Source organism: Schistocerca americana, chromosome 3 (genome assembly GCF_021461395.2).
Source record: "Schistocerca americana isolate TAMUIC-IGC-003095 chromosome 3, iqSchAmer2.1, whole genome shotgun sequence".
NCBI lineage: Eukaryota > Metazoa > Arthropoda > Insecta > Orthoptera > Acrididae > Schistocerca > Schistocerca americana.
Genome location: NC_060121.1, coordinates 694,273,788 through 694,286,986, shown reverse-complemented (window position 1 = coordinate 694,286,986; position 13,199 = coordinate 694,273,788). Strand labels below are relative to the sequence as shown.

Genomic DNA, 13,199 nt, shown 5'->3' with positions numbered 1-13,199 from the left:
TTTCGAGAACATACCTTCACCGAAGAGTCAAGCAGTATATTGCTCCCTCCTACGTATATCTCGCGAAGAGACCATGAGGATAAAATCAGAGAGATTAGGGCCCACACAGAAGCATACCAACAATCCTTCTTTCCACGAACAATACGAGACTGGAATAGAAGGGAGAACCGATAGAGGTACTCAAGGTACCCTCCACCACACACTGTCAGGTGGCTTGCGGAGTATGGATGTAGATGTAGATGTAGATAACCACAGATTCCCGGTCACACGAAAGCGAATCCAGGATTGTGAGAGCATACACAAATGCAAACAGTGAATAAAAAGTAGATTACGGGACTATTCGGAAAGTAAGATCTGACAGGTCGCGAAATAGAAAGCAAAGAGAAAATCCGATGAAGCTTTGAATAAATGTATTGGGCAGCGTTTCTAGTACACCTGTCGATCGCGTAACATCCCTCTTTTCAGTTCCGAGCGCACAGTGAGCACGTAAAGATGCCTAGCAGAATAGTGTCTCCCGCCAAATGTGGGTGCCCGCTGCGAGCTTCCGCCTGATTTCGTGCATTTCCTTCTTCGTGACAATTCTCGGCCGTATAGTGCAGGGGCAATGAGAGCGCCCCTACAGCGTTTTTGATGGGAAGTGTTGGATCGTCTACCATATAACGTGGACTTGGCTCTCTCAGTTGTTCATCCCTGCTCACGTGAGCCGCTGGCTGTGAAGATAACATTTTGGCACAGGCAACGGACTGCAGACCAGCGTAGAGAAGTGGCGGGAAGCACAGGCGGTTGCTTTCGACGACGAGGGTATTGGAAGACTGGTACAACGCTACGAAAAAGGCGAAGTCGGAACGGCGACTACGTAGAGAAGCAGCTTGAAGCTGTAGCAAACTGTTGCAAATAAAACATTTTTGATTTTTTCAGTGGTATCCAATTCACGACCGATCGGATCTTACTTTCTGTACAAGCGACTCATAATTATTTGTTCAAATGGCTGAAATGGCTCTAAATGCTATGGGACTTAACATCTGAGGTCATCAGTCCTCTAAACTTAGAACTACTTAAATTTAAGTAACCTAAGGACATTACACACATCTATGCCCGAGGCAGGATTCGAACCTGCGACTGCAGCAGCCTCGTAGTTCCGGACTGAAACGTCTAGAACCGCTCGTCCACCGCGGCCGGCACAATTATATGTTCATTTGCTTTACTAATATATAGGGTGGTTAGAAACAGTCACACATCTATGCCCGAGGCAGGATTCGAACCTGCGACTGCAGCAGCCTCGTAGTTCCGGACTGAAACGTCTAGAACCGCTCGTCCACCGCGGCCGGCACAATTATATGTTCATTTGCTTTACTAATATATAGGGTGGTTAGAAACAGTCAGAAAAGCCTGTAAAGGTTTTGCAGTGTAGGTTGTGCCGATAAAAAATTGCTATGAAAAGAATTCGGGACGTTGCGTCGTTCCCGAGTTAATTAGCACTGAAGTCAGCGAATCAGCCGCTGCGCGCGCAAACTCAAAGCCGCCCGCCAGATACAATTAGTCTCATAGCGTATATAATTATGGCCGAGATTGCTCAGCCTGTGGCTCGGTTTCTATCCTTACTACCGTCCCATGTCCAATTTCTGTTTCGTTCTCTTATTCTGTTTCAGGAAACCAAACGAACAACGCGTTTGGCGACACTGTCTCTCGCAGGCGGCTTGGATATGGGCGCAACGATCTGATTGGCTAACTTCAGTGCTAATTACCTCGGAAACGGCGCAGCGTTCGAATTTTCTTCTTAACTATTACTTCCCAGCACAACCTACCCTTCAACATCCTTACAAGCTTTCTAGACTGTTTCTCACCTGCAAAATGGTATGAAAAACTCCGCCTGCTGTCCTGTTACGACGTCTACATTTTGTTTTTTAAGAGCAAAGATTGTAAGAACTAACAAGGAGACTATCAGAATCGTTAATCACGCATTTCTATGAGCCTCGGGCGTGTTGCAGACAATGTAGAGGGACCTGCCCTGAGTACCTGGCTAACAGCTTTCCATGTGGCGGTCCCTAGTTCCCGACAAGAGCTCCTCGATGTTGAAAATTAGACTTGTGAAAACGAATGCAATGTTTATGAGTTGTTTCTGGATTTGTTGCACACTCCCTATGTCTTCGCTCTTTTGGTAAGGCAGTTTTTGGTATAGATTTTACGCCTATGATCTTAAATATGTACTTTTATCTGAGAACTATCCCTTCAAGTTGAAATAAGAAAACATTTGTGATGAAACCAGTAAGATTTTGAAGTTAGCACGATAATTCTTATAGCACATACATATGACCATCTGTCATTCGTTCTGCAGATATTCTGAAATAGTGCCAGATTGTGGTGCTTTTAGGTGTGCAAACAGATGTGAAAGTGCATTTTTTTATGATCGTATTTCCACGGAATGCGAATAGAAGGAATCAGTGAGCATCTGCAGTAAATAGAAGAGATATAAAACACTCAGAAAAATGCATTTGTAACTGACTAGCAGATCTTTCTGTAGATACCATCCGCCTTCTGAAACTATTTTACGCAAGAAAAATTCTGGAAATTTGCGGTAAGTCCCTATGGGACCAAACTGCTTAGGTCATCGGTCACTAGGCTTACATACTACTTAAACTAGCTTCCGCTAAGCAGGACAACACAACACACACACACACGCCCGAGGGAGGACTCCAGCCTCGGACGGGTGGGGGGTGGGGAGGGATGGGGGAGCCCTGCGAACCATGGCAAGGCCTCCTAGACCACGCGGCTACCCAGCGCGGCTTCTACGCAAGAAGAAAAGAAGAATCTATTAAGTCACACCGGTGAGGGACGCTTGTCACGATAATTGTTTGCTTCTTCTTTACTTTACTCAAAATAACTCTCAAAGTATCAAGTGACTGTTTTAGCTTGTTCCCGTAAACACTATTCGCATCACGAAGTATTGCAAACACTGATATTTTGACACGCCACATTTCTTTAAAATGTCGAGCATACGACCACCTGGTCTTCATTTTCCAGTTCTTGTTAGCAACGTAAAATTCCGGCATTTTTTATTCCACTGTTGCCCGAATATATCATGTCGATCTCATTTTTATCGCGATCCATCACATCAGGCTCAACGGTTTGGTATTACCGCGAAGATAAATTGTTAGCACATTTTTTCGCGTTTTTAGCTTGCAGCTGGAGTATTGTTCGCTGAAAATATGCGCCTTCTTGATGGTTTTTTGCTGAACAAATCGCCTTGATAGACTTTTACATACTCGTTACAACTGTAGATTTATTGTCTAAATTGAGACATTAACATTTATTATGGGATGGTGGCAGTCTTCTTGGTTAATTTGTTTTCCCCTTACGTTACTGCAATACATTTTAAAATTACAAGATCTTTTTCCTAGAGTTACCCATGAAAGGCGTTCAACCTAAAACTGTGAATGATTCCGCAAAAAAACCTTCATACGAATGCTTTTTGTTATGCTTTCAATCACTTTGTTCAACTTCAGAAACTGTCGGTTGTATCACATTTTTTTGTCTGACGTAATGCATGTTTCATTTTTGTCTTTTTGAACCTGACGTGGAAAAAACCTGAAACATTTAAATCTGAACCGACCGAGCACATAGAACACATGCCCTGTTGGATGCCCGTTCGAATCCGTGTCCGGCAACCAGTTTTACGTTTCCCAGGCAAACCCTAATGTTCCTTCCTTTTTTTCACATAAATTTATCGTAATTGCTCTTGTTGTCACCTGAAGAAGCTTCAGGCAGAGATACCTAGGCCCCTAAATAGTTTTTGCATTATCTGGAGGAACTCCATATACTGTAAGCGTAAATAGCTCTAGGGGGATTTATTATTAGTCTAGGAACGACCCAATAGATCAAAAAAAGTTTACTAGCGTATTTTTCGCAATTTGATTTCGTGACTTTGTCTTAGTGGCGTCTTTCAGCGGACTTTGCATTCCGCTATTGTTCGTTCGTACGTTCCATCGCAGTATGGACGAAACATGGCCGCTACAGCTGCGTTGACCAGGCTCTGAGCCTATGGGACTTAACATCTGAGGTCATCAGTCCCCTAGAACTTAGAACTAATTAAACCTAACTAACCTAAGGACATCACACACATCCATGCCCGAGGCAGGATTCGAACCTGCAACCGTAGCGGCCGCATGGTTCCAGACTAAAGCGCCTAGAACCGCTCGGCCACTCCGGCTGGTTGACCAGTCTCTTGTTTTTGTATACATAGTGTTTCACAATTCATGATGCACACTTTGGAGGTTGTAGAGGGCACTTGGCAGATCAAGTTTTATACAGGAACCCATTTCCGGAACCATCATCCAACGACGCTACAGAGCGTCACCGTTACAGGCGCCGGCGCCCGCGAAAGTTTGTACCCCAGGGTGAACATTAATAAAACCGACAAACTGCAGGAACGGATTCTTGACTGGAAATGGATTGAGAAAACGTCCTGTGAGCAGGTGTCGGAAATTGTATCGTTGCCACGGTAGATGTCGCTGACGAAGGGAAGTTCCTCTGAACACGTGCCATTTGTTCCTTGTGTGTTGCAGGCTGTGTGATGGACGCAGCGTACTATATGCAGCAGAATGGTCTGGTATTCATGTCGGGATCGAGCCGAGATGGTGTTTGTGTACTGCCAGTCAGATGGAAACGGTCGAGAGGCAGCACGGCTGTACCAAAACAAGTATCCTCACAGACACCAACCACATCGCACAACATTTCAAGCCCATTTTGAGCGTTTGTGTGATCATGGGTCCTTTCAGACAAAAGAAAGTGCAGGGAGGCGGTGGACTGTGCTTACATCAGAACTGGAGGACCGGGTTCCACAGGATATTGAGACGAACTCATTACAAGCTCCATGGTGTAAGACTAAGTACGATTATGTGTATCCTGCATGACAACCGCTACTATCCCTATCGCCTGTTGCGAGTGCAAGGATCATCAGCAGCGGATTTCCCTCTACTAGAAGAATTTTGTCGATGGTTTTTGCACCAGAGCATCAGAATTATGGGTTTTCTATTGTCAGTTTTTCTACCGACAAAGCAACCTTTACCAGAACTGGCATCATCAGTTTGCGTAATCGTCGCCTATGGGCTACAGACATTCCTCGCGAAATGGTTGAGGTGTCTCATCAGCATCGGTCCTGCATCAGTGTGTCGGCAAGAATTCTTGGCGACCACGTACCTGGAACGGTTGTTTTCCACAATGCGTCGACGGAGGATCGTACCTGGACTTACTGCGGAATTCTCTGCCCGGGCTAATTGAGAATGCGTCTTTGGCAATACGACAGGTTATGTGGTTTCTGCATAATGGAGCACCACCCCAGTTCCGCGTTAATTTTGCCGACACCTCAAAAACATCTTCCCCGGACATTGGATAGGACGGGGAGGCCCTTTAGCATAACCTGCTAGATCACTGGACTTAAACCCCCAGAATTTTTACCGCTGGCGAAATCTGAAAAGCGTCATGTATGATGAACTAGTCCCTGGTGTGTGGACCCTTCCACAGCGTGTTCACGAGGCCTATGGCGCTGTAAAAGAGTGCGGCAATCCATGATGTGACGTATGAACGCGTGCACTGCATCCCATGAAGACCACTTGCAACACTTGTGACGTGGATGCGATGCAGCTCTGTGCTGTGTTCCGGAACGATTTGTTCTCGTTTCATGCACACTATCCATTTCTTAACACACGTTCATAAGACATTTTTCCTCCTTTTCCAGTCAGGAATCCGTCCCTGGAGTTTGTCGGTCTTATTAAAGTTCATCTTGTATTCCGGTTGAATCCATGATGATGTTTAAACCTTTCAAGGATGGTGGAGAAGGATAAATTAATCAATTTGAGGTAAGGGTCCCTGGTTCAGAAAAAAATGAATCGAAAGTTCCAACATGAAATTTTCACTCTTCAGCGGAACATGCGCTGATATGAAACTTCCTGGAAGATTAAAACTATGTGCCGGACGGAGACTCGAACTCGAGACGCTTGCCTTTCGTGGGCAAGTGCTCTATCATCTGAGCTACCCAAGCACGACTCACGACCCGTCCTCACAGCTTCAATTCTACCAGTGCCTCGTCTCCTACTTTCCAAACTTCACAGAAGCTCTCCTGCAAAGGTCCCGAGTTCAGTCTCGATCCCGCACACAATTTTAATCTGCCAGGAAGTTTCGAATCGAATCATTTTGACCTCTCCGACAGCGAATACATGTATCGGTACTTCCGTTGCTAGGAATGTAGGGCATGCAACTTTCAGAGGTGGTTGTGTGAACCAAGAGAAGAAAAAATGTATAGTAAACATGGGTTCTAAATTGAATCCTGAGGAGCTATGAGCACTTGTTAATCTTCGCTAGTGTGAAACACATCTCTTCTATTTAACACGTGCTCATAGCGCTTAAGGTATGCTTTTTGGAGTCCATGTTTACCAGACGTTTTTTGCTTGCTTTGGTCCATATTACCACACCTGAGGATTTCCTACCATACAGTCTGAGCAATGACAGTGCCGGTACATGTATTACACTGTCAGAGTTATCAGAACGGTTTCGCTTATAACTTTCGACTCGTTCGTTTGCGGTGCTGGGACCCATGCCTGAAACTGATACATTTATCCTTCTCCGTCATTTTGAAAGCTTGTGACACCATCACGGGATCACCATTTATACACATACATTTAAAGGCGGCGGGACATGTAACTTCAACTATCTGTAGTGGCGTCGGACGACGTTTCCAGACATTGTTTCCTATGCAAAACTTGATGTACTAAGTCCTCTCCACAATCTCTAGAAGTGTGTAACATAAATTATGAAACACGCGTTGTATGCTCTAGGATAAGCGAAGTTCGGTGGCAAGATGAACAGGACTTCTGGTCATGTGAGTAGGGGGCTATACACACAAAATCAAATAGAGGTAATGCAGGAGTAGGTGTGATAATGAACAAGAAAAATGGAATGCTGGTAAGCTTCTATGAGCAGCATGGTGAACAAGTTATCGTAGCCAAGATAGACTTAAAGCCATCACCCACCACAGTAATACAAATTTATGTGCCAACGAGCTCCACAGGTGATGAAGAGATTGAAAAAAAATGAATGCTGTGGAGAAAGGAAATTATGCAGATAGTTAAGGATGAGGAAAATTTAATTGTGATGTTTGATTGGAACTCGCTAGCAGGAAGAGAAGGAAAAGTAGTAGGAGAACATGAACTGGGGGAAATAAATAAAAGAGGAAGCCACCTGGCAGAATTTTACACAGAGCATAATTTAATCATCGCTAAGACTTAGTTTAAGAATCCTGAAAGAATGTTGTATACGTTGAAGAGAAGTGGTGACACTCAAAGATTTCAGATTGATTGTACGAGGATGAGACAGAGATTTCGGAAACAGATTTTCCCATGGACTCTGACCATAATTTATTGTTTATGAGCTATAGATTAAAACAGATGAATTCGCAAAAAGGTAGGAAATTGAGGAGATGGGAAATGGACAAGTCGAAAGAACCAGAGATCTATCAGAGTTTCAGCGGGAGCATTAGTCAACGACAGACAAACAGGGGAAAGGAATACAGTAGTTGACGAATGGGTAGCCCTAAGAGATAAAATAGTGAGGGCAGGAAACGATGAAATTGGCAAAAAGAAAGCAGCTATTGGAAATACACTCCTGGAAATGAAAAAAAGAACACATTGACACCGGTGTGTCAGACCCACCATACTTGCTCCGGACACTGCGAGAGGGCTGTACAAGCACTGATCACACGCACGACACAGCGGACACACCAGGAACCGCGGTGTTGGGCGTCGAATGGCGCTAGCTGCGCAGCATTTGTGCACCGCCACCGTCAGTGTCAGCCAGTTTGCCGTGGCATACGGAGCTCCATCGCAGTCTTTAACACTGGTAGCATGCCGCGACAGCGTGGACGTGAACCGTATGTGCAGTTGACGGACTTTGAGCGAGGGCGTATAGTGGGCATGCGGGAGGCCGGGTGGACGTACCGCCGAATTGCTCAACACGTGGGGCGTGAGGTCTCCACAGTACATCGATGTTGTCGCCAGTGGTCGGCGGAAGGTGCACGTGCCCGTCGACCTGGGACCGGACCGCAGCGACGCACGGATGCACGCCAAGACCGTAGGATCCTACGCAGTGCCGTAGGGGACCGCACCGCCACTTCCCAGCAAATTAGGGATACTGTTGCTCCTGGGGTATCGGCGAGGACCATTCGCAACCGTCTCCATGAAGCTGGGCTACGGTCCCGCACACCGTTAGGCCGTCTTCCGCTCAGGCCCCAACATCTTGCAGCCCGCCTCCAGTGGTGTCGCGACGGGCGTGAATGGAGGGACGAATGGAGACGTGTCGTCTTCAGCGATGAGAGTCGCTTCTGCCTTGGTGCCAATGATGGTCATATGCGTGTTTGGCGCCGTGCAGGTGAGCGCCACAATCAGGACTGCATACGACCGAGGCACACAGGGCCAACACCCGGCATCATGGTGTGGGGAGCGATCTCCTACACTGGCCGTACACCACTGGTGATCGTCGAGGGGACACTGAATAGTGCACGGTACATCCAAACCGTCATCGAACCCATCGTTCTACCATTCCTATACCGGCAAGGGAACTTGCTGTTCCAACAGGACAATGCACGTCCGCATGTATCCCGTGCCACCCAACGTGCTCTAGAAGGTGTAAGTCAACTACCCTGGCCAGCAAGATCTCCGGATCTGTCCCCCATTGAGCATGTTTGGGACTGGATGAAGCGTCGTCTCACGCGGTCTGCACGTCCAGCACGAACGCTGGTCCAACTGAGGCGCCAGGTGGAAATGGCATGGCAAGCCGTTCCACAGGACTACATCCAGCATCTCTACGATCGTCTCCATGGGAGAATAGCAGCCTGCATTGCTGCGAAAGGTGGATATACACTGTACTAGTGCCGACATTGTGCATGCTCTGTTGCCTGTGTCTATGTGCCTGTGGTTCTGTCAGTGTGATCATGTGATGTATCTGACCCCAGGAATGTGTCAATAAAGTTTCCCCTTCCTGGGACAATGAATTCACGGTGTTCTTATTTCAATTTCCAGGAGTGTATTTGGATAGGAGATGTTGAATTGAACTGAAGAAGGTGAAAATACAAAACTTCAGAAATGAAGCTGGCGAAAGCGAATACAAATGTCTAGAAAATGAGATTGACAGGAAATGCAAAATGGCTAAACAAGAATGGCTAGAGGACAAATGTAAGTCTGTAGAAACATGTATAACTAGAGGAAAGCTAATGCCACAATAGGAAAATTAAAGAGGCCTTTGGAGAAAGGAGAAACAGCTGTATGAACATCAAGAGCTTGGATGGGAAACCAGTACTAAGCAAAGAAGGGAAAGCTGAGAGATTGCAGAAATATAGTGAGAGACGTTTTAACCTGAAGGCAGTCTCATAGAAAGGGAAGAGGAAGTTGATGAAGATGAGGTGGGAGATTTGATACTACGAGAAGAATCTGATAGAGCTCTGAAAGAGCTAAGCCGACACAAGGGTTCTGGAGAAGACGATATTCCATCATAACTGTTGATATTCTTGGGAGAGTCAGCCACGACAAAACTGACGCCTATGGGCGCTCAACGGCGAGGTTAGCAGCGTCGACAAAACTATTCCAAATGGTGTACGAGACATACGAGACAGGTGAAATACTCTCAGACTTAAAAAAAGAATCTAATAATTCCAATTTAAAAGAAAGCAAATGCCGGGAGAGCTGAATATTATCTAACTGTCAGATTATGGTTCAAATGGCTCTGAGCACTATGGGACTTAACTTCTGAGGTCATCAGTCCCCTAGAGCTTAGAACTACTTAAACCTATCACGGTATATTGATAATTTCTACTTATGGACCATCTGACAGCAACTGAATAAAACACAATTTTAGTGCCATACACGTTTCGCCTTTATTTTCTGCAAGGCATCATCAGTGGCAGGTTGCGTGGACAATTTCTTACATATTACGCTCCTGTTGCATTTTTGGTGTTGTTCTTCTTCTTATGAATGCCAATTTGCGTTCTTTTCCCCACATTCCACAGCACTATGAACAGAACGCTTGTTTCAATGACAACAATAACAATGATGCGTGGGGAGATATCTAGTGGTATTTCAGTGCACTCGTAACTATTTGCGCACAAAATTTGGATTTATTGTTGTTGTGATCTTCAGTGTGCAGATTGGTTTGATGCAAGCGTCTTTATCTCCGAATGACTAATGCAACTTACATCCTTTTGAATCGGCTCACTGTATTCACCTCTTGCCCTCCCTTTACGACTTTTATCCCCCCACACTTCCAGTACCACATTGGTGATCCCATGACGTTTGAGAATGTGTCCTACCAACCGATTCCTTCTTCTAGTCGAGTGGTGCCACAAATTTCTTCTCTCCCCAATTCTATCCAGTACCTCCTCATTAGTTACGAGATCTAGCCCTCTAATTTCAGCATTCTCCTGTAGCACCAGATTTCGAAAGCTTCTGTTCTCTTCCTGCCTAAACTATTTATCGTCCAGGTTTCACATCCATAGATGGCTATACTCCATAAAAATACTTTCAGAAAAGACTTCCTAACACTTAAATCGATATTCGATGGTAAAAATTTCTCTTCTACAAAAAGGCTTCTCTTGCCATTGCCAGTCTACTTTTTATATCCTCTCTACTTCTGCTATCATCAGTTATTTTCCTTACCGACTAGCGAAACTCATCTAATACTCTCAGAGCATCGTTTGCTAATCTGATTCCCTCAGCATCACCTTATTTAATTCGAGTGCATTCCATTATCACTGTTTTGCTTTAGTTGATTTTCATCTTATATCCTCCTTTCAAGACACTGTCCGTTCCGTTCAACGGCTCCTGTAAGTCCCTTGCTGTCTCTAACAGAATTACAATGTTAGCAGAAAACCTCAAAGTTTTTATTTCTTCTCCTTGAGCTTTAGTTCCTACTCCAAATTTTTCTGTTGTTTATTTACTGCTTGCTTAGGGTTCAGATTGAATAAGATCGGGGACAGACTATAGCCCTGTCTCACTCCCTTCTCAACCACTGCTGCCCTTTCAGGCTCCTATACTCTTACAACTTCCGTCTGGTTTCTGTTCAAGTTGTAAACAGCGTTTCACTCCCTATGGCTTGTAATTGCCACCTTCAGAATTTCAAAGAGAGGACTGTGAAAAGCTTTCTCTAAGTCTACAAAACCTATAAATGTAGGTTTGCCTTTCCTTAACCTATCTTCTAAGATAAGTTGTAGGGTCAGTACCACCTCATGTGTTCCTACATTTCTCCGGAATCGAAACTGACCTTCCCCAAGGTCGGCTTCCATTCTTCTGTTTTGGGTATTTTCTCGTAATACGGATACGTCGTAAATTGTAGTGCGTTGTGTTCGATTGATGTGGCAGAAGCTATGAGCAGAGTGTGGGCTTGATTCACGAAGAGTTTAGTACGTACCTCCCGGCATGAGCACGGAGAATTCGATGTTCTCGCGGAATCTGGCGGAGGACGCCGCGTGGTGGGCCTGCGCCGGGCCAGCCGGGGCTTCCCCCGCCTGCTCACTGCTGTTGCCGCCACTTCCGGCGCCGCCGCCGCCGCCGCCGCCCTCGCCTCTGGCGCCGGCCTCGTCTCGCCTCCTGCGGCCGTGGCCCGCCGGCTCCAGCACGTCCAGGCAGTACTCCTGAGGGGCAGAGTCGCGTTACTGCTGCCGCCCGGCTCGTATTACGACGCATGGCGCAGCGCTGACTGAACACGACTGCACTCATCATCACTCAAAAGACGCCGACAGGAGTGATTCACTCACGGTCGTTAAGGCCCCTGTAAACGGTCAAATATCTTATCAAACTTTAACTTTGCTTGCCAAATATTTGACCTTGTACGGTGCAATTTGACGTGTTTGTCAAGCATAGTTCGTGTTTGACGTGTTTGTGAGAAATTTTGATTGACATAAAGCTTGACAAGATGGCGGACATTGTTTGCGTCGACGTTTCGCCGCATATATTTAGTCAACAATTATTTTATTACAATTTATCTAATGTATCGTCCGTTTCCACTGCTATGAAAACTACTATCAAGTATATAAACAAAACAACACTGACAATTGCCAAAACGGTGGACTTACCACATATTTCCCAGCCATATATTAACGCATGAAGGGGTTATGAACAAAATCAATATTTTACACATACAATAATATACAATGTGAGCGTGTGGGTGCTATTCTGTCATTCTGCGCAATGGATTAATCTGAGATGTACCCTTTAACCTACGGCTCCTGCAAGATGCAATTTCCACCCCCACACTACTACTGAAGTAAGACAGACGCTCCTAACGTTCTAAAGAGAAATGCCTGAAAATAAATATCTTCTGGATTCGTCCGGTAAGGAAATGACACAAAAATTCACAAAATTTCTTACGTAACTAGTGGGATACTTGGGTACTGGAGTAGTGCTAGTTAGTGTAAGAAAAACATGAAATTAACGAAAATTATTATTTATTTTGCAAAAATTCTGAGAAATCGTAATGGCACTTAGTTATGAACTGAACGAGTTATTTCCGGGTTCTTTTCGGAAATTCGCTACTGAAATTTCTATAGAAAGTTTAATATTGTTATTGATTTGGCAGAATGGCTGAGAGCCGCACCTACTCAACTTGAATAATTATCCGTTAGAATGTTGCTAGGTACGGTCGAGGTTGTCGCATGTGAAATGCAGTGAAGTGTACTGTTGTGGAGGAAATATGCTGCTCGCAAGATCTGTAGCGCACAATACCGTAAGCTGTGATGACTGCTGTCTGCACCGCTCGCCGCTGCTGACAAATAAGATGACTCTCGTTCTATCTGGATTGACCTTCGCCAATCAAACTCTCCCTACACCTTGATGAAGTCAAGGACTCCTATTCGCCCTTAGTCTAACTATTGGCGTGGTGCACCTGTCAGATAACCAGTCCACCGTGATGCCACTAAAAACTTTGCTCGCAGGTGTTTAACTATAACTCTTGAAACACGTATGTAACATAGCAGCGATGGCGAGGCATTGTAGCATCTGTGACCAGAGAGTATGCGCTTGACCGCGCGAGTGTTGCGAGCAGTTCGCTAGTTGTCGCTATGCAGAGCAGTACTCTGTCTGTAGTCGTTGCGAGTCTGTAGCTCTGTCTAGTTGAGGGCAGTACTCTGTCAGTAGTCGTCGCGTGCAGTACGCTAGTAGTCC

General features: G+C 45.4%; 1 protein-coding gene across 1 annotated transcript in view; it reads right to left on the bottom strand.

Moving 5' to 3' along the window:
• The window catches only part of LOC124605228, a 304,515-nt gene that overhangs the window by 20,495 nt on the left and 270,821 nt on the right, over nt 1-13,199 (bottom strand). Inside the window, exon 8 of the mRNA XM_047136779.1 lies at nt 11,449-11,671. Coding sequence (XP_046992735.1) covers nt 11,449-11,671 — 223 coding nt within the window. The remainder of the gene's footprint in view (nt 1-11,448; nt 11,672-13,199) is intronic.